The following is a 27,910-nucleotide window of genomic DNA, read 5'->3' as shown; positions in this document are numbered from 1 at the left end:
TAAATAAAGTAAATAAAACAAAGTCTTGCCTGTAACAACAGAGCTGAGCCCATCTCCAGAGGGTGAGAGGAATTGCCACAAAGCCATTTAACCATCGTGCAGCAGTGATGAAAGTAGAGAGCAAATGCTTTTAAAGGATCTTATCACACAAGGCAAACAGAGGAGCCTCTACAGAGAAAGTCTATATAACTGAAGATTTCTCCACTAAAACCCCATCAATTTACTTCACATAAACACACGCCACTACTAAGGAGCAAGCTTCTTTTATCAACCTTTTACATTAATTAAAATCTGGCTGCTAACCATATTACAAACACATTTCTGATGTTCAAACTTCAGAGCAGCTCAAAGGTGCTCCAAAGACAACCATTAGCTCTGATTAGAGGTCTAGGTCCATCTAACATACACACGCACAAAAAAAAGCAGGCAGCCAATACCAGCAATATGCGAAAGTGAAAAGCAATATATGTTCAAAAGCTAATATATGGAAAAACAGCCCTCCTCCTGTATGCTTGTAGGTCTGATATATGTTTACACAGCATGCTAGGTTCCCACGGAGAGCAGAACACTTAAAGTTCATCATCAGTCACGCAGGAGAAAGCAGTTATGCTTTAAGCTAATGCCCTGCTTGACAAATTGGCTGAGCCTTCTGTCAATGTGTAATTCAAGGCACACTGCTGGCTGCATGCATGATGCTTTAGATCTCAGGCAGCACAACAGGAAATTAATAATAATTTATCAATCGCTTATGTACAAGCATGCCTAATAAATCAATAGCAAATTCTGTCAGTTCAAGAGAGATGTTTACTATTGATACGTTTAATAACAGAAAATTCTACATTCCATAAATTCAGGAAAAATGCTAAAATAATCTATTTTTGAAAGTAATCCTCATAAAGAAGTCTCTTTGCTATTTTAATTTGATATAAGAACCACACTAGAGTGAGGAGTCTGCTTCTTTCTCACTACTTACCCTGCAATTGTCAAAGCACTCTGCATCTCTTAAAACACATTTCAGATAGCTATGCAGTAGCTTTCAACTGTAATAAAAAAAAAGTTATGAAAGTGATGTGATAGGAGCAGGTTTCTCACCTGAGGGTGAATATCTCCACAGAGGACAGAGTGGAAGCTGCCAGGAAGGCGGACACTGTCTCCTTCTGCCTGACGGGCCTTGAGGGCACCATCACCACAAAGTTACCGTCCAGCCGCACCTCGGTGAGAGGCTGTAGCAGGCGCACGCTGCCAATCCTCCGCATGGGCGTAGGCCCGGCAAAGTACCCCGCCGGCCCCTGCTGCTCCGGATGGATGGCGCTGACCTTGCGGGAGTCCTCTGAGTTGCAATCGCCAGTGTCGGTGGATTGTACCATGTAGTAAAGTTCCACGGGGGTGCCCTCAGCCTGCTCTGGTGCCCTTTGTCTTCCAGGTACTATGCTGGGTGGACTAAACCAACTGGGGAGTGGTTCCAGTTCTGCCACGCACAGGCCCAGTTCGCCTTTCATACGGCAGGTGCCTCGCACCTCCTGGGTCTCGTGGAAGGCGAACATTCGGACGCACGGGAGCCTGTCCACCGTGCTGTAGTCGTCCCAGTCCCGGCCCACGATGTAAAACAGAACCTGCACCTTGGGCCAGCTTGGGTGGATGCGCTCGCTAATAATAAAGGTCTGGACCTTCCAATTGAAAGTAAACAGCGGCGAAGACGTGGACGACGAGGACTGTGAGGACGGGTTATTGAAGAGCCCAGGGCCCAGGAGGTCCACGGGCACGGGCTGCTGCACGGAGAGCGGCCCGTAGCTGGCGTTGACGATGGGCGTCCTCCTGGCCTGCTGGATGAAGAAGAGCTCGGTGCGTGCATGCAGACTGGAGTTGCGCATGATGTCCTGGTTGGCCTCTTTGAGGAAGAAGGCCTGCTCGACGTTCAACACCCGGTACTGAACGGGGAGGTACGTGGGCACGCCGCCAAACCTCTGCAGACCCTCCAACGGCAGTCTGCCATCCATCACTGCCACAGAAAAGAGACAGGACAGGAAGAGGTATTACTCATCATTCTGTTACACTCACTTCCTCCACAGTAAGACCTCCAGCCCGGACGCAAGCTGTGGTAGCTGCTTAGAACCTCTCGGCAGACCGCAAAGTGAGAGTCATTTGTCTCTGACTCTGCTCACCCACATTCCACAGCCACAATCCCATCCTGGGCAACCAGAACCTCATATCAACCTCCTTCCTCCCCAAAGCAACTCTCTACAGATATTTGGACTGATGGAGTGTCCCGAGAGGCCGTATTGATTTAGCGTCACTGGCCCGGCGTGAGAGAGAGGTGTGTGAGATTTGTGATGACACTTGGCAGGCCCGATGATCGCATACTCAAGCCTGGTGGCAGAGCACAACAGGGACGCAGTGACAAAGCATTTCATTGGCCTGGAGGAATCACAGGGATTTTTAAGACACTTTTTTGAGCAGATGTTTTGCATCGGCCGCTAAACTGCACGACTCACTCTTGGAGAGTAGCTAGTCGTGTTTGTGTTTTTTGATTTAAAACGTTTGTTCTTCTGTTTTCTTTCCATCTCTATGTCTCCCTCTCTCTCGTAATCACCACAAACGTCCAACCACATAATAAATACCAACTCCTATTCAACACAGATAATGACATTAAACCTCTCGGTAATGGATAATGATGGTGCACAGGCAAACATCTGGAGTGTAGGCTGAAGCAACAGCTCGGATGCCTCTGAGATAAGTGATACACCATCTGACTTTGTGGTAGCAGTAACAGGAGGAGTACATGAAGACAGAGAGCGAGTCTGAGAGAGAGGAACAGACAGCATCTCAACAAGTGTTACTGTATTGTAATGGTATTTTAAGCCTGGAAGTTTTATTTATTTTGCCTGCACAGTTTGTAACATTGATTCCACAGGCATTGCTCCCAGTGTGGCAGCAGACAGGATTTCGTAACACTGCGGGACTCAGTGGGCTATTGGATAAGCACAGTAATTAATCATTCTTATTTTTATTCACTTATTTTTTTTTACCAGCAAATGGTGTTAACCTCACAAAGCCTTCCTGGTCTGGTAAATTAAGTCATTTGACAAAGCCAGAAACATGGTCATACGTTTAAATGTACCTGAGGAAATATCTAGCCGTGTAACACAAAACTTAATTGTAACGTAAATATATATAAATACAGCAAAGGAACAGGATACAATTCCTGTCCTGTGTTTTCTGTGCAGGCATGCTGGTTGTGTTCTATTAGACTTGATACGGACATGGAAGAGGGAGACACACACACACACACACACACACAGATGCTCTTTTTATCCTCAGACCCAATTACACGTGAGTTTGCTTGCGTGTAGTGACACGCCTAATCACTTCAAAGCCACAACATTCGGGTCTGTTTCATTTGCCACGTAGACTCTCACATACACACACACACACACACACACACACACACACACACACACACACACACACACACACACACACACACACACACACATACACACACACACACACACACACACACACACACACACACACACTGTTGTCATTTGTCAGAGACTGTTCCGCTATCCTTGTGCTCCAAGATCTCAGTTCACCATTTGATAACAGACTACAGGATCCTGATTGACAGGTTTGAGAAAATGTTTACAAATAAATAAAAATAAATAAATGTTATAAAGATAAAATATGGTGTCCCAAAAGGGTCAGAGCTTGGCTCACTGCTCTCCACCCTCTACATGCTACTGCTTGGCAGTGTAATTGTTCTAGTAAATCGCTAAATACGCTCCAGTTGGTTAAGAATTCAACAGCCAGTTCTCACTAGAACCAGAAAATCAGATTTTTTTCATATTACTTGTATTCTCTCAGCTATGCACCAGCTACCACTTTAATTCTGTATTGACCATAAACTGCTCCTTCTGATGTATAAATCCCTAACTGGTTTGGCCCCTCTTTATCTCGGTGAACTCCTTGAACTCTATAACCCTGCACATATTCTTTGTTCAAAGAGTTTTGGCCTGCTGACAGTTCTTTGAATAAAATAAGAAGGTGGCTGGACATTCTCACACAAGGCACCCCAACGTTGGAATAAGTTCTCCTCCTCAGAACACGTCTCCCACTTCTGTCCCTTGTTTTTCTACTGCTTTTCTCTGTTGTGTTTCTTGGCTTATTATTGATGGTTATGGTCATGTGTTCTCCTTTTGAACCCAGACATCTGTAAACCCGCACTGTGGCAACTTTGATTGGTTGATTCACACTCACACACACATACAAACACACACACACACACACACACACACACACATATGCAAAGCTATATGCAAAATAATGGGGCGAGATAGGTTTCAGCATGAGGCACAGTAGTGGATCAACTGAGAAACAATCCTAAGGCCATTGAGATTCTAGGGCATGAAAGAGGGCGTGCACTTCTTCCTTCTTAATAGCACCCTTCTTCATCATTAAGAGCACTTATCTCTTCCACGGCGTGGGGGCGTTGTGGCTTGTTGTGTCATCTAATAAGTAGCCTTGGCCAGAAACGATATCTAGCAGTCAGAATTAAATGATAGATTCAGGCGCTCACATCTTTCCCCTTTATGTTAACTACTACAGCAGTGCATTAGGGACTTTCCCCATAATGATCATCCACGGGCTTTGGCGTCTCTGCGCGGTGCCTCTCTGCACACTCTACAATCAGCACATATTAAGGGGCCAAGCAGAGAAAGACAAGCTGCCTACCAAGATTGAAGCTGTTAACATGAAAGAGCAGCAGTCGTTAGGGAGAGTGAAGCCTTTTACAGCCATACGGCCCCTTTCTGAAGGACATAGCTTTGCTTCTGTGCAATTTCGAGTATTTTGAAAATTTCTTCTCATGCCGTATGATTTTTGGGGAGAGACGGTGAAGGGGTGTAAGCCATTCATTCATATGAAAAGCCAGCTTTTCATATGAAAAGCACTCTGGAGTGAATAATGATAACATGTTTACAAGTAGTTGGATTTTGTAGTGGTTAGTGTATACTGTTGAATGAAATGAAAATTCCCTCGGTGCCAAAAAAGTGCACATCTCATAGATGGCCAGTGTACACAGTCTCACCTTGGGTGATGGGAGGGGGGGTGGAGGGGGGGTTGTTCTCCACAGCTCTTTCATTTGGTCTACACTGCCTCATTGTGATTATCCTCTTCACTCCTTGCAAAAACTTCCCACTTCATTCACAATAAGCAATTTCTACCAATGAAAGAACTTTTATTTCCTTTGAAGTTCTTTCATTGGTAGAAATGTTCAATACCAATGAAACAAACAAAAGTTCAAATACAAAGGCTTTGAAGTGCTAAGAGAACACACGGTTATATTGAAGCTGCCACTAGAAATGCAACACCAACACTGGGTCACAGCAATATTACAATGTTCTACTAATCAGTCAAAAATGTCCCTGCTAAAGAACAGTGAGGATGCAGGAAGGGAATGTAGGAAACCTGCTTAGCCATCAGAGGCATCTTAAGAGAGTTTGGGGTGTAGATAGACCAAAACACAGACAGATCAACCTTTGCTGATTTCTTGATTTCACTAAGTAGTGCAATGTAGATTAATTTGCTAAAAATTCACAGTCTATTGCAGATATTGTGGACTAAAGAATTACCAATAAACACCTATTGAAATTATACATGTGCTTTGATGTTTGTTTCTGTAGCGCTGCTAGTCCATGTGTTCAATGTGATGCACTTGACTTGCCCTAAGACCCACATACCGTATGTTTGATTTTTTCCATCTATTTTAACAGTTTGTGTGGTAAACCTGTCCGGGACACTTGCAAAGCAACTGAAATACGTGCTGACAACAGCAAACGAGTGCAAAATAAGTGGAGGCAAGGGAGCTATTAACTAATTTAAGATACAGTCCCGAAGGGAGCTCTGCCTTCAGCTGCTGGCTATGGTCTTCAGGGAATCTTACACCAGTTGGGTTTTGGGCCAGCGTAATTGGAGTGCCCTTGGGCTACCATTCCCTCAATTGCTTCAATAAAAATCCATATAATCTTACTGTAAGTGAATGTGTGAGTTGCTCTGGATAATGGCCAACCACTGAGCTAATAGGTAATAATGGTAATCACTCAGAGGACCCAGACTGGTATACTGGCATGGTGAATCAGAAAACAGCACACTGAGTATTGGGTCAATACCATCAAGCAGAGGTACACTCTACATTTTCCATTTGTGGATGCAGATTAAAAGTGCAATCAATAAGAAAATCATACATTAGCCTGTCTGGAAAACAACATGTCTGGAATATCAGATGCTTTGCATGCAAGATGATGGATGAGACGCAAAACAGTATCTCTTATGGACATGGGAAATAAGTCGCCAGATATGTTTGGCTACAGCGTTATGGTTCACTTTGTTTTTATTGAGATGCAGGTCTTGCATGGTCCCTATGGCTTCATCCGTTTCAGCCACATATGCTTCCGTTCCCAAATTGACAGTAAGCGGTAGACACGGTCCCATTACCCCAGTCAGCCGGCCATCAAACACCCAGGTCCAATTGCCTATGTAGCGAGGGGCAGGAATCCGAGTGTGTAAGCCTCGTTTGAGACAAGCCTGTCGAGTGAGGGGGAGAAAATTAAGCTGAACCTCAATGTTGTTAGATGTGAAACAGGCAGAAAGAAAAATGAAAAATGCTTTTGCCTCCAGAGGAATGCTGGTGACAGACATATCTCAGAAAACGAATTAGCCTCCGTCTCATATTCAAATGCAGTAGTGAAAAAAAACATAACCTAGTTATGTGGCTCATCGTTTATCCTCTGCATATAAAAAACCATCTTAAGATTTCTGAACAGGGTTGCATTGCTATTATTGAGGACATCGTTTTGGAGATGTTTACTCTCAGCACTATCTGCCAACTAGCATGAATCCAAATTAAATGATTGGGGGAAAACGTACAACAGCCAGGCCATTGTGATGACATCCGTGTTATTCGTAATGATCTCACAGCGACCCATCTTAATCAAACCTCGGAGCTAATTGCTTTTCTTGCAGGATGCTAAAAATCCATCTCCCCGTTATCTTCCCTGTTAGGCAGCTCTTTATCAAAACAGACGCAATCATTCAGGGCACTAACGCTATCAGGGTACTCATTCCTGTGAGTAAACAAAGTGACGACTCCAGCAGCTAGACGCAAAAAAAACCCCTGGGTTTCATATAAGGTGTATTTAGGAACAGGACAGGATCTTTAACACACTTCAGTCCTGTTTGCTGTCTGTTGATCTCAAATGCAACCTGACGCCTGATTTACAAGGAAGGAACCACACAGAAGAGAAATGTGCAGAGGTGAAGTTATTGATCAGATCCAGTCAAACTCTGAACCAACTCTACCTGTTGGAACATAAAGACTGATACAGCCAGAGCCGGAGTGGCTAATCGGGAGATTCGGGAGGATTCCCGATGGGCCGGCTCTTGTCAATCTCTAGTTTGGGCCGATTGGGATGGAAAAATAATTTTGGGCCGGATTTGCGCATGAAACTCCCGGGCTGAAAAAGTGGCCCACTCCGGCCATGGATACAGCCCCACATAAACAGCTGTATTAAGTCATTTAAGGTCAATTTTCACTTCCGATCATGCCTCCAGGGATACGTTTTCCAAGACAAATGAAGGGAATGGGAATGATGAAAAGAGAGACTGGTGAACCTCTCAAATGAAAATGAACATACAAAGAGAATTTTATTTGAAGTTACATTTTTAATTTGCTCTACATTTTGCTGCATTCCACTTTTATTCTACACTGATTATTACACCCTGTTGTTTAACTTTTAGTTATTTATAACTGGGCCTTAAAATTTCACTCGCTGATACGCTGATGTTTTGTGCCTGAGCAATATCCATGACAAATGTGCTTAGCATTGTTGTCTGCTGTAGGTTATGTTGTTGCTAGAGTGGTTGCTGTAGCTGTAGCTAAAATGTACACATGGACTTTTGTCTTTTTCATGAAATCTTCGTTTCACTTCAAACCTTCTCAAGGAAATGTCGCTATGCAGTAGTTTTGGGAAATAATGGAAATCGTTTGTGCCCATAAGATCAGAAGCATCAAGAAAAGCTTATTCTTTGCTTACCAGTCTTCAGCTTGAGGGAATGCATTTTGAGAGACTCATTTTGAGAGACTCATGTTGAGAGACTATGTTGATGAGACTTCAAATGGATTGCGCATTCAGTGTGCACATTTAGAAACAATTAAACAGCTCTTCTGAGTTTAAAAACACAGCACAAAGTTCCTGCAAATGTCTTCAAGTCTTTCTTGAGAACTAAGTGGGACGAGACACATTTACAACGATGAACAATGGATAATTACAGTCTTAATTATTTCCATCCACATATTGCCATTCTTAAGACTGGCCACCTCACCCTGCATAATAAGCATTCAAATCATTTTTCATGCAGACTTTGTGCTTGTCTGACAGCAGCTAGTGGCTATGGGAGCATCAGGACAGCACAGGTCCAAGCTGCAGCTCATTCCAGCCCAGCCCTCAGTCTGGCTCATGTGAAGACTTTAGACTGGGCTTCTGGGTAACACACACACACACACACACACAAATGGTGTGGCATGTGCAGGTCAGAGCTGGCACAGCCGGGTCAGCCGAGTCACCATCCCACTTTTGGCTCTCGGTGTTAGCATAAATGAGGATGACAGATATAATTTTGTTTACAGCAAAACTTGTTTATTCAGATATTTGATCAGCCAAAAAAGAGTGCAAAGGGCACAATAAATCACCCCCGAGTACTCAGACTCGGTTGCACTCCAGTGAAGTGCGTAGGCTGGCAAAACTAAAAAAACTCACTCCGCAGCTCGTCTGTTGGCTCATTCTGCCTTTCCAATGTGGGTTTGGCAGAATTCGCACACAAATGGTACAGATGAAAAATAGAATAATTTGTTCCCAATTTTTACAAACTAAGCACTGAAACACTGCAGCCTATGTGTGGTAATGCAGTACATAACTGCCCTTCGACTCCAAAGTGTTGATCTGCGGGGACCTGCGTCTAATATGTGCTTCTGACGGTGAGGCGAGCCATTCGCAGGCCTGTGTGAGCAACCATGGGCTGAGATGGCCCTCAGACACACCACAGCAGCCCCAAGAGCAATGCAAGAGGGAGGAGATGGAGTAAGAGCATTTTGTATTTCTGTTCACAGAAATAAGACGATCTCTGGGCCTCCAGCGGGTTTTAGCCTGTGCTCTGGAACACATGCTGGCCTCTGATGCAGTACCACAGTGAATCGAAGCTTTCTTTATTCCAGGGTATACCCCCCCCCTCCCCCACCACTCCCCAATTCCCCATTTCCACTGGAACTGGACCGCGAGGATAACGTTATCTATCAGCCCCCGTTCCCCCACCCTGCAGACGTTGTAAGTAAGAGCGAAGAAAGTTCAGCCAGATAATTATCTCTTGGTGCCTCAGGTTTTGCTGAGGAAAAGCTTTTCAGAGTTTTCCTTCTCTTTATTGCAAGTCATAAAATAGGGGCACCGCCTCATAAAATGTCTCTATATCGCCGTGGCATTCTTTAAAAACCCGTCTCTTGATTGAACATCAATCCAGCATGAATTAGGGGGCATCTCACCCAAGGTCACTGACTAGATGGCCGATAAATTTATCTTAGACTTTGCCGATGGGACCAACCTGCAGCACGGAAAGACAAGCCTGCCAGAACTGTAGCTAGAATTGGCAACCCAACCAGCATGTGGTCGCCAGTGAAGCTCCTGTTGAAATCCCTCGGAGACTCTGGAGGAGCAATGCTGCACCAACATAACTGCGATGGATTTTGTGAAATAATCTGCATTTGCCGCATGGACAGATCCACGTTAAGGACAGGAGCCGGAGGGAGCCCCAGCGATGGCTGAAAGAGCCGTAGCCTCCAAACATAACACTTTAATTCTTTCATCTGTGGGATTTCAAACGAGCCAAAATTCAGCACACATGTAAGGGGGGGAAAAAAAGTGCAAGCAATCTGTTATTGAAAACGGGAAGCATATTAACACCAGCGAACGGAGCAGGATGACTACAGTGCGGTTTGTGGTGCACGTGTGCCTCAGGGGTGCAATTAAGCCTGTTTATTTGACTTATGATATTACTGTTCAGTTCACCTCTACAACATGCCGTCTTTTGACAAATACAGTCGACTGTTAAAACTCGGGGAGATCCCGTGCTGAAGTGTTACATATCGGCGCTGCTTGGGGATATTTTTTCAGTAAATTTGCTGCTGCATTACTTTACAGATAAGAGTCTTCATTCCATCAAAGCCCCACCATAGTGTTAAGAGTGTGTGCAAGTCACTCTTTAAAGTATTTCTTCTTTTGCCCTCCAAGAAATTTGATGCAGTGAAATATTCATTGCAAATATGAAAAACATTTGGGAACCCATTTCAAATTATCTGGATTCCTGTATGAAGGGCAGGATCTAAAATGTGACCAGGTCTTCATTTAAGGTATGGTAATAAATTTAATGAAATGCTAACAAAAAAAAAACATTTTGCACAGACATATCTTTGCTTAAGGGTTTAAGCAATCAAAGTCATGGCTAGAAAACCTTTATTGACATCCTCCGTTATTGAGAGTTCTGCAATGTCCCCATTCACTGCTGTTTGCAGGAGTCCCACTCCTGAGGAGAGCAGCATCACTGGTGAACTTCTTCCATGTTTAAAATGTCTGCCTGGTTGACGATGGCCATAGTCTTAGAAATGCCCTTTGTAAAACTTTCCAGTCTAATACACTGAAAAGAACCTTTCTTCTAAGGTCCTCTGAAATCTCTTTTGAACAGGCCAGATTGCACTGGAACAGACTCTGGTTGAGAAGAGTGGAAACCAAAATTGTTTTTTTAATAGCCAAGCAGGTCACAGCTAGGCCAGAACTGACTGAAACGATATATTGCAATTAACCTCTTTTCAAGGGGTCATTAAACCAGAAGTTCACAAACTTTTTTCATCAGTGTCTTTGTTTAAACCATTTGTTCTATGAGAATATGGTCAATCAAAATATTATGTGTGTTGCATGCACAATATGCACCACTTTTATTTATTTAATATTATTATAACTTAGGCATAATAATCAAAATAAGGAGAATCAAATCACAATTTAGAAGCCAATTATGTAGAAATCCTGATAGTTTCAAAAGGTTCACCAACCTCTTCTCACAACTTTATGCACAATGCACACACTCACTTCAAGGAAAGGTTTATTTTGGGGTTTAATTGAGCTTCAAAACAGGAACTTTTGACAACCTTGCTGATACGTCCGTCTCATTTGCAGGACTATTACAAATTACGTTCTTCAGCACTTATACAAGGCAAACCGTCCACGACCATCACAGCAACAGGAAACAGCACTCGGCAGGGAAGGAGGTGAGGTTGAGTGGGCGTTCAAGTGGCACTACAATAGCACTACAAAGAGCAGAAAATGATTTGAAAATGGTTTTAAAATGACAGCCCCTTATCAGGAAATAGCTAAGCCCACAATAGGCTGCCTTTATTCCATTTCTATAAGGGCAGAAAGGATGTGGGAGGCGGGACTCGTGGGTGTGGGGGTGGGGTTGGGGGATGCAGAGACTTTCTCCCTCCCTCCTATGTGCTGCTCAGGAGTGAATAAAGGACAGAAAGTGGCCATGACTAAGATGACCAGGCAACCAATCAAAACGCAGAGATCGTCAGCGATGGTAATGGAACTTTGCTGAGCAATCTCAGGTGCTGTTATTTCACACTGTGGCCAAAATCAAGTATTGACTGGTGTTATTGTCTATCACTGGGTTGCAGAAACACTTTCGCTGCTCCGCTAAACTTTTTAAGCTCTCAAAGCTCTACTAAAAGCCTTAATTATGAGATCGATACGTAAGCCTCTTAATATCGTCTAAAGCTAAGCACAAGTTAACCACGAATTTTTCAACTCTCAGTAGCACCTTTCAAAAAATTCTTGGTGTTTTTGTCTGTGATCATCTGCCAGACTCTAGGGTTAGGGTTAGGGTTCATCCAGAAGCCCTCTGCTGGCCTTGAAGTCATTTCTGCTCCTTTCTGCTTCTTTCCTCATGATGGAGAGAAGACCAGGATGTCACTGTTCAGAGCCATGACGTCAGGTTTCTCGTCACAAACACACCAAGAGTTGCATGCAAATCTTCCAGCGAACGCTCTGCTAATGCAAGCTGCAGGCAGACACCAGACTCAGCCCAACTCAGAGGCTCCGCCCCGTGTCATGCTCATACTTCAGGCCTGCCCCCCCACCAGAGTGAGAAGCAGCCCAAGACCATTATGGATGCTCTCTTTCAAGTTGACACGTCCACATTTATAGCATGGCGCATTCAGACATTCTTGCTGGCATGTATGTTTTTGCATTTGTGCTACTTTGTGTTGTGAAAAGGAATGATAGAGCCCTTTTATTTAAATACACACTTACCCACTGAACTCAGTGCAGGCGCCTTGGCGTGTCCCAACGACTATTACTGGCTTCAAAAGTCCAGCTGTCCTGTCATATTGCTACTTCACATCAGACATCACATTTACACATCACAGATGCAGGGCTGGTGAAGATATGAACGATTCCATGAGATGAATAGGGCAAGCTCTTTTTTTTTTTTGTAAACAGAGGGTAAATAAAAAGGCTCCCAAGTGACACGCTGGTGAAAATGCTGCCGTGTGAAAAGAGGCAGCAAAGACGTGCCCAGGGGCTCGGGCTGAATCTCAGCTGTGCCATGTGCCATCCGTGGGAGTCATGGAGGCATGTGAGTGAATGGCCCCTGAAGGAGACCTGAACGGCAGGAACGGTCGTGTTCTCCTCAGAGTAGCACGCTGAGACACCGCAATACAGTGCTCCTGACGGCTCAGAGAGACGTGGCAGGCTACAGACAGCTCAGAGGAAGTGCTGCCATCCCACACCGGCAGCTGTGGCATTCAAAACAGAGAGAAACCAGAAGGACCGGGAAAAAAAAGTGAATTAAACATCTTACGAAGTGCACATATAAGTGCACTCAAACTGAGCAACTCGGACTTACTTCCTACTTTATTACCTTTTACTACCTACTTTATTAGACACCCCTACTGTGCACCTTTACGAACTGGCCTCCTCAAAAGGGGCAGTCATTTTAAGAGCGCATTTATAGAAGGACAATTACATTACAGGCTGCTGTCACACAGTGTGTCAACCACCCTTATATCCTGGTAATCAACTCTGGTTCAGCCCATAGGACAAGACGCTAGGTGGACAGTGGGTCATTATGAACAAGGATAATGACATGGTAGTGGCATGTTAGTGGGTGTTGTGCTGCTACGAGTACAAGAGGTCTAGCAGTGTAGTTGGAATTCTTACATGTGTCAGTGTGTCTGCTGGGTTGAACGTAACACTGCCACTCAAGAATAAAAAGAGACACAATGGCTATCGATGAAGAGATGGAGCATCACTAACACAAAATGCTGCATGGCAACAGACTGAAGAGGCTGAGTGGCTGGAGTCTCTCAATATGAACCTCAAATAAATAACACTTTCAGTAAAGTGAGTGGTGATTGTGTATTTTAATGCACAAAAGAATGCTAAATGCTAAAGCACTGATTCAAATACACACATGCCCATGCCTGCTCTCTCCCTCTCTCTCTCTCTCTCTCTCTCTCCCTCTCTCTCCCATCCCTCTCTCGCTCTCACCCACAGACACACTCCCATTCCTTTCAGCTCCTACATGTACACTGATGTCTTGCGTGTGGAGAAGCTGGCGTGCCTCGTGCTGCTGGTGGTGTAATGAGCGGGAGGAGATTGTGGAGCTGGTGGAGATGGTGGAGATGGCATCAGCACTGCAGCAGCAGCAGTGCACTGACACCGTGTCCTAGCAGACAACGCTTAGCACATCCCTCACTCTTCACTGCCTCCAGTGGCTTCTCGAAGAAGCGTCTGCCTCCGAGCTAAGTGCTGAGTGCTCGCGCAGACAGGTACGTATGCACACACACACACACACACACACACACACACACACACACACACACACACAGCTCCATCACTCATGTATTCCGGCGTGCACACACGAACACACACACATATGCACGCACGCGCACACACACACACACACACACACACACACACACACACACACACAGCTCCATCACTCATGTATTCCGGCGTGCACACACGAACACACACACATATGCACGCACGCACGCACACACACGCACACACACACACACACACACACACACACACACACACACACACACACACACACACACACACACACGTACATGCACCATGAACCACTTCCCCATCATGGTCACATTCCCCAAATCAGCAAGAGTCAATATTTACAGGATGCCAGCAGAGCAAGCCAGAAGCCAAAGTCAACCATTTGCAAGCACAGGCTGTCTGACTAATTGGGTACATTTGTCTTTCGTTTAGGGGTGATTGAAGTCCAGTAACAGATCCAGCCGACCCAGTGGAACCTCACCAGTGAAGTCGCAGTGCCAGGACCAAAACACAGGAGAGCACAGTGAGAGCCAGGAGCTTTATTATGTTCAGAAGTTCTCGCTCCCACCCGATCTGAGACTATTAAAAATGAAAGGAGGAGCTCGGAGTTCTGTGGCTCCAACCTCACCCTCTTCCGGGCTAAAAGCTGCTGGGCTAAACGATCTCCACGTCAAAGAGAGAGACGCTAGCAGCCGCTCAATCATCTCCTCTCTTGCTCATGGACTGCCGGGTGGAGTGGGGATCAGGAAGGGCTTCTCCATCACCAGCGTGGTGTCGGAGCATGACGAGAGCTCGGGTGGATGTCTCATACCACTCTGCTAAAAGGGACACGCTTTGTATAATCTTATTAGTGTTATTACCACTCGCCCCCTAATACAGACACTCAATTATATGCTGAAAACCTATTTTGACAGGTGAAATGTCACTCACATTATATGCCTTGGTTATTACCTTAAAAATCCCATTAAACATATTACATGTAACATTTACAATTGAATTATGTAAAAACTGTCTCATATTCACACTGATTATGTACAAATATGGATCTAATGGAGCAAAAAGTGATGGCAATTAAATGGCCAGGGCAATTACCCTGGAGAATTATATCCACACAGACACAGCCTGCATGATCTCAGTATGAACATAATTTATATAATTGGCTTTCATTATCTGGGAAATAATCTTGAGTATGTGGGCAATGGGTTTTTGAAGTCGAGAAGGTGAGTAATAGTTGTTAAAATTATAATAATTTTGATCTATTTTCCTATGTCTGGTTTTCACAATGAAAAGAGACAGGCCAGAGAAAACCCGAGGTAACATTTTGTGTCAATTCGTGCAGCACAGTGGGAGAGAAAAACCAGAGCGGTGATGGAGGGAGTGAGGTGGGGGTGGAGGTGGAGGTGGATGTGGGGGGGGACAGACTGTGCTGCTTCTGGGGTTTCATGATTATTATTTTATTCCAATATGCACTTTTACTATCATTTTAATTAGGCCTCAGGGGACATCACATCATCATGTTTCAGTCAGATATAGAGGACAACAGAATTAATATGTCACCCTGCTTTCTTCTACATTTTCAAATCACAGCCACATGATGAAAGCTTGGTAAATTTGTCTAAAGGACAACTTCAGACTTTTGCACACCTTTGGCTGTGTTGCTCACCTGGGCTTTGAAAGGCCCGCCAGGCATTGGGCCCATGGGGGCTAAAGGTGTGCAGGGGTTCTGCTGAATGTACGCTATGCAGTTAGCAAGCAGAGCCACGTGCTTCCATTCCTTCGGATGGTAGGAGCAGATAATCTGTTTCAGATAGAAGGTGCACGCTGGACTGTGTACACGTGACTCCATATCACAGCGAGCCTTAGACATGTTTATTAAATGAGGGAGAAAAGATTTTGCCATGTGGGGGGACCGAAATTGGCATGCTCAGAAAACCTGGACCGTTTCTGCACAGTTAATTAAGATAAAACGATTCAATTCTGCAACGATGGAGGGCCGATTGGGCCCAAGCTGCTCATGGTGGTTGCTCTGATTAGGCTCCAACAAACGCATTCCCTGAGATTCTGATGCGAGACAATATTCCCGTTTTCAATTACACACATGAACACCCCCCTAACTACCAAAAGTGACTCATTTGCATGATTGAAATATAATTACAATATGATGAAAACATAGTGGTGTTGTGTTTGGTATTAGAGTTGTTTTCATTTTTCCTACTGATTTTGTTTTTGTTTTTGTCTGTAGACCTTTATGTCACTGAAAAAAATAATTGATGCACTTCGAGATCATTTAAATAAGATTCCTAAGTTTGTTCTGTTCACATCTGTCTTCTGCCTTGACTGACTCAGTGGCCTCCAGGAATAATAAATGACAATAATCATTAGTCTGTACGCAAACAACAAATGCTGTCTCTGGAAAATGCTGTCTCTGGATGTTACACACAGTTGTAATGCCAAATATTTGCCTAAAAGCAACCCATAAATAAGAGACACATGCACTCACATGCATCATATAACAAACATTGACATGCATCATATAATTTAACATTTTTACATTCATGTTTATGAGCTCAGAAACATGACGTGGACTTTACTGCACTGCCAGAACAACACACCGTCGTGTTCTGTGTTTCTTTAACAAGCACCACACGACCAGAGCTGATGAGGCTCGTTACTGCTCTGCCACGCAGTCATTTTCATTTTCAGCCAGTCACATATAACACAAATGAGACTTCTAATTGCTAACGGAAACTTTTAATTATGCACTAATATCCTATTAACCCTGGTCTCGGTTTACTTAGCTGCAATGTGGGCCTTTGTAATACAGTGTTAAATTTTGGCTTATACCTGCCTCTCTGAATTGCCCTGCCCTTTCGCTGCATGGCAGGGGGGGCTGCTGTTTCTCTGCGGCTCAGAGGAGCCTGCGGGAGACACAGCTACCCGTGCTGGGCTCTAGGTTACCTGTCCATTTGCTCGGTGAAGACGTGCGCTCAGCCCTGATCCCTCAGGACAGCCTATCACCTGCTACCTTTTCACTCCCCGCGTGCAGCCCATCTGGTGTGTCTCAGCGGACACGCGGGCCTTTTCAGACCTCAGGAGGGACTCTGGCTCCAAATGCAAAGCAGGCCTGGCAGGGCTGAATATCACCGCCTGTCACCGTTCAAGCTCATATAATAGGAACCAGACGTTCAAGGGATAAAGGTCTCAGTTAATGTTATGTACCTGAGTGCTTGTCCATGAAGTCTAATTCCTATCAAGAAAACAATGTCTGAAAACATATTCTTAAAATGACTAGAAGATGTTACTGTGACTAGCTTTGTACTTGAGTCCGGTCTTGATCTCAAATCGCAAATTAATGGCTTCAGTCTCATCTTGTCTCTGTGCCGACATCATTCAAACGGACTCGGAAATCGTTGTCAAGGCTAGCCAAGTGTGATGGTTTCATCAGAGGTTATTAGAAACCGAAACTGATTTACTGAATATCAGCAGTCAATTCAAAACAGACTAAAAAGTCCTTTCTCTACACGTTTAAATAAAATCTGCACTCCAATTGGCTAACAGGGGAAAAACAAATCACGCTCCTTTCATCCAGTATCCAATCACTGAATAGGTTTTTATTTTGAATAGTCTAATGTTAAAATCACCTGCTCACATTACCATCTGGAATAATACTGTCAAATTATGCTGTCAAAGCCTGCGCAGAACTATGCACCTTTACAGTGGCCTGTAGCGACTGCCTCAGTAATGCCTATTACCCAAAATTCTGTGAGTCAAAAGAGAAGGCCCACTCAGAGTGAATGGTTCGTGTCAAGCATTCAGAAGGTCGCGAGAGAGAAGAAAATATTCAAATGTGAGCTAAATCTATTTTTCCACTAGTTTATTAGTAGTTGTTAAGGATTATTAGTTGATGAGAGCTCAAAAATAATACAGGTACAGTATGGAGTCTGCCTTATGGATACACTTTTAAACTAAGCAGTCCTGCACTTTGTTGGCATCACCAAATTGTGGAGAAGGAAGAGGCTTTGGATGCAATCTGGGATTGGGCTTCTTACATATATCTCTCGAAATGTTGGGTAATGTGCCAAACCGTTGATGCGGTCTGGCCAATAAGTGCAGTAATTGCCCATAGAGGGCGCTGGTGAACACCCCTTTAATCACCAAAATGAGAAATGTGACACCCTGCAGCCTCAGAGTCCTCACATGCACACACATTTGTGTACTGCTGGACCATGAGGGCGCCATTCGGGACCGGACCACAGGACACGTCATGATGAGAGTGCCGATAAAGGTCAAGTTCGAGCTGACACTCATTTATCATGCTCGGTATGAGATTTACTACCTCTTCGCAAGCTCTTTGTCTTCTAGAAGGAGACCAGGCTTCATAGTTAGGCAACAGACTGTTAGCATTTGTTTTAATCTCTGTGAATTTCAAGTTTTGTTTTTTTTAATGTTTGCTTAGTTTGAGTTTGATTATTCATTAATTAGCTGGGCAGTTTTATTCTCACTGAGCGGAAACAGACCTTAGACAACTCAGAAGTATGTTCACAGCTGGATGAGGAACTAATTGTTTTTATTTGAGGGCAGATTTAAATATTATTAACATATTTTCATTTTGTAATAATACAAATATATGTTGATTAAGATTTATTTTATGTGGTGACTTCTCAATATTTTAGAGAAGATGGGATACAGAATTTCACCATCATTTGCTTCCAAAAGATACAATGCCTTATCTGACTATGACTATAACATAATAAATTATAATAATACCTCTAGGCTATATATTATTTAAAGCTATACTTTACAATACATATGATGAAATAATGTATTAATATATCATGTATATCTATTTGGTTTTTTATTTTTAGATTATGAATAAAACAGACCCAACAGCTAGCCACTGCATCATTTATTTGACTTACTTACAGGACCAACAACGATTGACTTTAGAGTCTATGTGTCCAAATATTCATATTGTTCTCCATTAAGCTGTTCCTTGTAAATAAAATACTTACTTACTATTTATTTTTATGGTCAAAGAATAAATGAAAATCAATTGCCATAAAAATCCATTACTTCACTAGACACTTCAGCAGTTCTGATGTACCCAGGTCCATCTGAAGATCCATCTGCATTACATATGAAATTGCAGTTTTAGCAAAGCAGATGTGCAATCTACATGTGGGAACATAGTCTAATGCTAGATTTTAAACGCTGCCTACTTCACATCTACAGTTCTGGCAGATTTATTTTAAAATTTCTATTTAATCAGACATACAAGCCTAAAAATATTTTAATCTGAATGTAGGTGATGAGGTGTGAGTATAAGGAGACTGATTTATGTCAAGTTGTTTAACATGCATGTTATATACGTACATGGACTCAGACACTGTTAAAACACAGGGCCACCCTCACAGCAACACCATCAGTTCAGTGTTTGGGTGTTTTTAAGCCTTGTTTCTGCACCATACAATAGATCATATAGAACAGGCGTACTCAACTAAATCGGTCCGCGGTCCAATTTTGGCAGATACCTGTGACCTGAGGTCCGGTGCGGCGGGGGTGGCGAACGTTAGTTGTTGAGGGGGTGGCGGACGTAAGTTTTTGAGCGGGGGGGTGGGGGGGTGGGCGAGCGTAAGTTATTGAGCCGGGGGGGGGGTGGCGGCGAACGTAACACTCATGACGGAGTGTTTTTTCAATAGCCCTGAAATAAATGCTACGGTTATTTTGGGTCCGTATCCAGTTAATCAGGAATGAGATTGAGTCCGGACAGGACTGCGTTCTATGAAACAAGGAGCAGTTGAGTCTCGAGAGGAAAAGCTAACATTTAATGTTTTGCGTTAATCTTAAATATTCAATTGGTTTTACATAGGGGCAGCATTCTCCCAATGTCTGATGGCTAGAATTCTCTCCTAATCACTGTCTCTTGACTGATCTAATTAGTCAGGCTTACTCTTAATATCTCTATATCACCACTAAACGTTGTCCCTGTACCCACCTAGAGCTTACATGATGTCTTCAACTTCTTCAGTGGAGAGGTTTCTTTAGATGCTTACGCCTATGGTATCTGTATTTTGTCTGGGGTCATACGAGAACTTGCTCTAGAATGTGTTAATGACAGCATACAGCAGAGCTGTCTGGCACTGAGCTACTTTCCTAAGAGAGGTTAGAAACTAATGGATTCTGTGATTATACTCTAATGCTAAATCAAACCCTTTACATGATCATTCCACAAATACAAAATCATATATATTCTATTTTCTCCCATTCAGAGGACATATGGTCACCCTTGCAAATGGTCCATGGTGGAGTCCCTGCTTGCTGTTTACAGAGCCATGGGCCATTTGCAAGGGTAACCAGACAAGACACATGTGTGTTGTGTAAGTATTTTTTGTTTGGTTGTTTTTTTCACAAACCTTTTCATACCGGTTGAGCCATATTTTTATTAAGTTATATTCTTGGCATGCACAGCTTCTGGGGAAAGTGTGAGACAGCAGTCTGAATGAAAAGTGGGCATAAAGATATGATGTAGTACCCCAATCTGCAGTCTCTATTCATTCTCATTTACATTCTAATTTACGAGGCCTGGTTCTCGATTTTGTAATCACTGTTAGTTAATTGAACAGTTAATGTAACTGGTTGGCTACTTTGTCACATGTGCCTCCCAGGTACAGGGGGGTTTGTGGGAACTCTGCTCAGCTACACTCTGCTAGACTTTGAGAACTGAGATTTCAGTATTTCTGATTCGTCTGCAGGACGTGCACACAATCTCTACAACTTTGTCACAGAAATGGTCATTAAAACCCAAACAAAACAAGCATGAAAGTTAACGTTAATAAGGAGAACGTACCAAAAAAAAGCCCTGAGGGAAATCATACCTTTCTTTCTCTTTTGCATGCATGAAAAGGGCACTGGTGTGACTGATCTCAGATCTGTGGTCAGTGTTTTGCTTCTGCATACGCAACAGTGTTCAGAAGAGGATGAGTCAATCTCCCACGGATGTAAATTTCACCTGACAAGTCACTACGGTTTAAATTATTCAAATTAACATATGAAAGAGGTTTGGAAATCTACGACAATGGCATGGGAGGAAAAAAAGCTAATTACCCCTGAACATGTGTAGAGTGTCTTACTTCAGAGCAATGAATCAAAATTAACTGGATGCAGTATTTATCCATAAATCATAACATGCATTTAGAACATTTCTTTTTAAACTCTCTGACTGTATATCTGAAGCCTCAATCAGAATTCTCCAAATTAATATTTTTCCCACATGTAGCCTATAATAATATGAAACTTAACTGTAGCCAAGCATGTAAATGTGTGTGGGGGCAAACACACACACACACACACTAACAAGACACACCAACGACACACCAATTAAACCAACCACAGCTGTTTAATACCACGCAATCAAGGAAATCAAGGATAAGTGGACAGCACACTCTTCATCACTTAGTATGAACAAAGCCACTGTACCATTTCTCCACCTGCTGGACCCCCACCCCCCCAACCTCATCCATCCTCCTGAGAGACCAAAGCGCTGTGTTTATGGAGATTACACACACGGGTGCAGAGAGCCCAATTACCTGCAGCAAATGCACTGCATGAAGCTCCAGTCCACCACAGCCCACAGTGAAACAAAAGGGGATTTTACGGCTCAATTTAAATCCAGGGGCTTTGGCCCTGTCTCCAGCCCCTCTACGTGTGCCTTTTAAAATCTGATTTATCTCCTTGGTTTTAAAGCAGACCTGAAGGCAAGCCAGAGGCACCACAGCCTGCTGCTTAGTACGGCTTCTGGGGGTCATCCCGGACTTAATGAGTTAGGCCAAAAGCTGCTGAGGGAATGGCCCGTTTTCTTATGGCGAGTGGATCAGATGGACTAGGAGGCGACAAATACATCAAACATCAAAAGGCTCACACAGGAAATACCAAAGAGACACCTGGGGCTCCCGCTGCACTGTAAGGCGTAGGAAAGCATCTAACAAAGCCCTGGCCTGTCCTGATTGGAGGACAATCCCGACTGGAGGCTTTGCTAGGTGCAGTGCAGTGAGGGGGAGAGGTACGCCGACCGTGGGCGATCCGGAGGAAGCAGGTGGCAGAGGAAATTAGCGACACACTGCATCGTGAGGTGCCACGCTGCTTGTGCTGCTGTGGCGTTCAGCTGTATAAACGGAGCTGTAACATGTAACTCAAAAGAGAAACAGAAACCATTCGCTTCCACTAAGATGCGGCCAGGCTCCAGGTTTGCAGCAGCCACCTTCCTCCTGTTCATTCAGTTCAACAATCAGGGGAAGGGCAGAGACAAGGCCAAACAGGAAGAGGAGGAGGCATATTTTATAAGGCACAACCTACCACACTGAATACATAAATGATGCAAAGTTTGGCCAGATTTCCCAGTGGGTGTGGCTAAATGATGAATTTTGGAATTGCTGTGCAGAGTCAAAGATCGTTTGCAGTTAGCTTAACAACTCTGAATAACAGAGATGTAGTATAAAATGGAGTCTCAATTGAAGATCTTTTGGTTTTTTTACTGCAGTCAAGCCTAAGTTATAATTTGAAATCCATTGGGCAACGTACATGTGTGCACACTTAATCATATCAACACACAGATGAACTCCACAAGGACGTAACAAGATGGCAGAAGCAATACAGCATATTGCGGTACGCTGGAGGAATTGTATTGTATGGAGGAAGTCCAAGTCTGCCCACTCTTACATGTTCTGTCTCTGATCAGGAGATCAATTTTCTGACAATACTGGCAAACCAATTCACCAAACGACACTGTGAGAACAGACACCGTAGACTACATGACACCTCCCATTTTCTCCAAGGTCTGCTAAATTAGAATGAGTTTTTACTTGTAAATGTTGAAATCTATATGAAATATAGCAGATATTTGCGGGGTAAGAAACTTAATTAATTTGTATAGTTTTAGTGAGAGAAATTCCATTTTCTCCGATTAAATTGGAGGCTTTAGCTGCTATTTGATTCCTTTAGGCAGTGTTGCTGAAAATTGGGAAAAAGCTTTTAATACTCTGCAGTACTTTCCTGTGGTTTAGATTTTTTAGTTGGTTGCAAACAGCATGCCAGATTTACCTCGTGTTGCACTATCCGGCGAAACTTTCGCTAGACATGTGACGGGTAATTAAGTTTGGTTTAAATTAATTAAAATAGGTTTTTGTCTCTGTGAATCCCAGAAAAAACACTGAATCCGTTGACACAATACATTTCAAACAACTCACACCATAATGCATCAGCAACACCACCTCATGTATAGCTTACTTTTAACCTTCTGAGTCACCTCTTGGGAGAGATAGCTAGCTACGGGTCAGCTTTGTGTTTGTGTCTTCATCTCCCTACCACACTCATTACTGAGGATTTAGGAAGACTTTTGAGGTGGCTTAATTTGCTTTAACAAAGGATGCTGGGATATTAGTATGTCATCTTGCTGCCAGAAGTTTGACAGAAGGTTGACAGATGCTGTTTTAAACACGCCCCCTCCCCGGGGAAGTTAAGAAAGATATTTGAACTGGAATCACGGGAGAATTGAAGGAGGAAAGAGAGAAGAATCGCAATGAGGAAACTGTGGAGAGGAGGATAGATTTCAGTAGTGGGAGACAGACAGAGAGAGAGAGAGAGAGAGACAGACATGTGACACACAGACAGATGGACAGACAGAGAGAGAGCAAGGCGAGCATGAACCCTCTCCCAGGCCATGCTGGATCTGGGCATGCGAAGTGCAAATGGTAAGCTGTCTGACTAATGCTGAGTTAGCTATGGTAATGTGTCCAGGCTGCCTGCTGAGTGCCGCCTGTCTCGCTGGCTCTGGTGTTGTCTTGTAGTGGTGATGAGTGTGTGCACATGCTCTCCTCTCCCCTATTGCTACTGGTTCCAGCAATCTGGAAGGGGTCCACACACACCGTCAAGCTAATGCATGCACACTGCTAGCTCTTTCAACTCAACAAGATGTGGAATGTCTTTTGATAAAAAATTCACAGTGGAAAAATATATTCTTCACAAACCAAAACCTGTAGGCCAAATCTATTCTCTGATATAATAATGCAAATTCTGAAGATTGATCAACAGCGCGCACTTTGTCTAATGCTCTCAAAATCCAAAGATAAAGAAATAAAAGATTGATGGTGAAAACCAACATGTTCGCCCCCACAAGGAGGGTGGGGCCAAGCTTAAATGCAGCCATGGAAAATGTGGACATGGAAAACGTGTGATGCAAACAAACTGCACAGCTTTGCTGCGCAGAGCCGTTAAGGAGGCCGTCAGGTGGCTGCTGATTTCTTTGGGCCGGGTCCAACCACACACTGTCTTATGTGTTTATTTTTATTGGTACTGAACAGGAAGCAGCAGAAGATTGCTGGCAGCTGCCCTGCATTATGAGGAAGGTGATTACAGCCCCCGTTTCTCCATAGCCAAAGATCAGTGAGACAGAGACAGACAGCTCTTGTAATCACTCTTAATAGCCTTGTTGTTTCTGTGAGCGTGTGTGGGTAATGACGCAGGCACCCTGGTTGCAGCTCACAGGGGAGCCACTATCGTTTCGACGCATTGCTGGCCGTGCATTGGCAGAACAACAGGTGCCTGTGCAACGCTCTGGGGCAGCCGGCGCAGTGGTGGGCCTTCCTCTGCACGCCTGCGTGGGGCTGGCTTGTTTGTGCGTGTGTGTTTTCCCCCTCTCACCATGCTCATCACCACTCACTGTGGCGGGGAAACGACCCGTTATGATCCGGCATTAATCTGAAGAGGACCAATCAGAGTAATGTACTCCTCTATATTCTGCATCCAATGTTTACGACCTCTATTTCCATATTATGAAGCTCATAAACTGTTTCACTACTGTAGGTAGTGCTGTTGGCTAAATTAATGATGGGAATCAAATCGCTTGCTAGCCGGCTTTCTAGTTGCTTTACTTGTCTCTTGTAAACCACCTCTATGATTTTAAGCTACTGGCCATTTTGTCTAAAGCATTGTGGCATGTATTTAACCAGTCGTATTTTGCAACACAACTAATGAGTTGGTCTTAGGCCAATTTAGAGCAGATGATAAATCAAAGCCCAGTACAGGAAATGAGCACTCAATAAAGTGAGTGAGATTCAAATACCGGCAAAATGATTCACACCTTTATTTCTGGAATGAGGGAATGATGATGTCTAAAGGAAATATAGAGCCACTGTCTACTCTCTGCCAAATAAATGTCATATCCAGTATATAAAGGCCATTTCTTAACTGAAAATTCTTATGTGAGTTAGGTTTACAGTGACATTCATTTGCTTTAAGAATATGAATTATTGTCTCCTCCTTCACCAAAACATCAACTGAAAATCGAGCTTTTGCAGTATGACCTCTGGAGAGAGTCACGGAAAGAAATTTTGCAATACAGATCCCACATTTATGTACACTGCCTTAACCCAGTTTGCCTTAATTAGAGCACCCTATACACGAAATCTGTACTTCCATTAAAATTGCATGCCTTTTACTTTGAGCAAGGCTAGGCAAGCTTATTTGGAAAGCGCATTTTATATGCGGAGGTAACTCAAAAGTTCTATCATCTTTATAGCAAGAGTTGTAGGTCCAGCCCATCTGATGGCATTTGGTATTTGCAAAGTATTTGCCACTTGTGGTACTGCGTACATCAGCAATAACACAGAATGAACATTTCTGTCAGTGCTTACCCGTGGTGACTCACAGAGAGGTAACACCCTGTCTCATTATTATTGGCATTAAGTGAAGAGTTGTGCAGAACTATTTCCGCCATTACACCCAGAACTGCGTGCTCTACGTTTTAATAGTAAATTGAACATACGGTAGCAGCACTACCAACGAAAAACCATTACCAGAATACAGTGCTTCACGCAGTACATAGTAAAGACCGTGGTCTAGCACTTTAAATCGCTTTAGCCTGTTTCTCACATGCAGTCAAAGGAGCCACATGCATTAATCGTTAGTACAGCAGTTAGGGAGATGAAACACATTTACAGGTACAGTAGGCCGATACCTGGAACAGAAAGACACTTAAGCAGACTCACCTCTGCAGAGCAGAGAGTGGATGAGCCAGGTTATGCAGAAGCGCATCTTCTTCACCCCCAAGTTGGAAGAACAGGTCAGAGGTCCGATTACTGCCTCCCCTCCTCCTCACGCCACCCAACCCCGCTCACAAGGTGATGTAGGAGGCTTTCATTTCTGCTTCAGTGACTAAAACGCTGGTCTTTCACATAAAGCAATTTAGAGTTTACTTACACCGCAAGATCTACACGGTTGTTATTTGCATTAAAGACTAGTGTTTGATGAAAACGCCTGGAAGTCTTGCGCCATAGAAGCAGTGAGTAACAATGACTCGAAATACCAATTAGTTGTTCATCTTATATGCAGCAGTTTTCGCCTGGAACCGCTTACAGCCACAAGTGTCCGCTATTTGACGGTGATAACAGGTGCATCCGTAAGGCGCTCAAGACTGAACCTCCTGATGAGCCTACACGCCAGGAGGGGCTGAGAAGACCTGAGCGCAAAGTTCATAAGCACTCCTGGGAATCGGTACAATTTCCACAGATTAATTAAATAACTGCCCAGCTCAATTATTTAAAGTCGCCAGTGCGTCGTGCGTAGGCGATACAACCTCCAGATCCCGACGACACGTCCTCGCCTGAGAGGAAAACAAAAACGTCTATTCCAGACTTTCACCAGGATATATGACAGTTGGAGAATGTGAAGCACGTTTAGTAGCCTACATCTTTAATATCCTAACTTATAAGAAAAAAGACGTTAAAAAAACAATTTTCACTCATGTAGTATATCTGAAGAAATGATCGGCTGTCGCTCTTCCGTCGCGCGCTGTGGAACAAACGTCGGGCGCGTGGCGCGGATGAGCGCGAGCTGCTCAGAAAGTTTGTACAAATAGGCTCCTCTTCTCACTCTTCTCTTCTCTTCTCAGTTCGTCCATTAAGTCCACGCCGGGTTATTCCAAACACATTCGCCTGGCGTTCCTGCTTGGCAGCGACAGCCACAGTGAGTCATGGTAGGGGGGGGGGGTTCGCTGTGATAGAACCGAGCCCAGTGCGCCTCACCACTTGGATTGGAGAACGTTGAACTGGGGGCGTCGCGTCAAGGAGAGACCACACTGCGGGTCCATGAATAATGCCATTAACAGCCTATCCCAATAATAATAAAAAAAACCAATACACGTCTGTGTGTAGCTAAAATAACTTGCCAATCCATTCATTCTTAATTCCCCACACGTTTGTTACGTTCACCGAAACACTTCGTTGCAAATACTTGCAAGTGTTTGTGAAAATAATAAATCTACGCCGATTTTTAAACTTAATAATATTGCAATAATGCGGTTTATTTCTTCAGGCGAAAACACTTTTCTTGTCGTTTAGATTCTTGATGTTTGAGGTTTAAAACAGTTTCTTATTGGTGGTCTGGAGGCAGCCTACCTTTAGGTCGCCGACTGAAGATGCCCCAAGAAACGACGTCGCCATCTAGTGTAAAAAATAAAATAAAAACGGAGTGGAGCTCATTTGAAGATCCTTCATTAATGCAATTGTTGTCCGCCTTCCCGTGTGTACTAGTGCAAGTTATGAAGAATTATTTTGCAAAGCATTTAAATTAACCTGCCACACAAAATGTAGCCTACGTTTCTTCAACAGCTCACATTGCGCAGCTGTGTATTACAGATAAAGGTTAAATAACATAAAAATATATTCTATCAATAAATCAAATGGTTTTTAAAGAACATTTTTAAATACAGAATCAAATCCTTTACTGTGCTGTACAAACTTATACTGGCAGAAAAAAAAATTTCAAATGGAGTTTTGTAAAAATGTTAAATATATAATGTTAAAACTGAATCAGCAAAAGTACTGATTTTTTTAAAATCCATATCTCTTCCATGAGGCCATAAGTGGTCACTGAATTCATTCATAGCAAGTAAGCCTCTGTCT

General features: G+C 43.5%; 1 protein-coding gene across 1 annotated transcript in view; it reads right to left on the bottom strand.

The window, feature by feature from the left end:
* Positions 1 to 27,444, bottom strand: part of LOC143482017 (transmembrane protein 132C) — a 91,018-nt gene extending 63,574 nt beyond the window's left edge. Inside the window, exons 1-3 of the mRNA XM_076980263.1 lie at positions 27,404 to 27,444; positions 25,997 to 27,084; positions 1,093 to 1,999 (exon numbers count right to left, since the gene is read on the bottom strand). Of these exons, the coding sequence (XP_076836378.1) occupies positions 1,093 to 1,999; positions 25,997 to 26,042 (953 nt within the window). The 5' untranslated portion in view covers positions 26,043 to 27,084; positions 27,404 to 27,444. The remainder of the gene's footprint in view (positions 1 to 1,092; positions 2,000 to 25,996; positions 27,085 to 27,403) is intronic.
* Positions 27,445 to 27,910: the final 466 nt, after the last annotated feature.

Source organism: Brachyhypopomus gauderio, chromosome 18, assembly GCF_052324685.1.
Source record: "Brachyhypopomus gauderio isolate BG-103 chromosome 18, BGAUD_0.2, whole genome shotgun sequence".
In the NCBI taxonomy this organism is placed as follows: Eukaryota; Metazoa; Chordata; class Actinopteri; order Gymnotiformes; family Hypopomidae; genus Brachyhypopomus; species Brachyhypopomus gauderio.
Note: the sequence above shows the minus strand (reverse complement) of the source record. Positions and strands in the feature narration are given on the sequence as shown.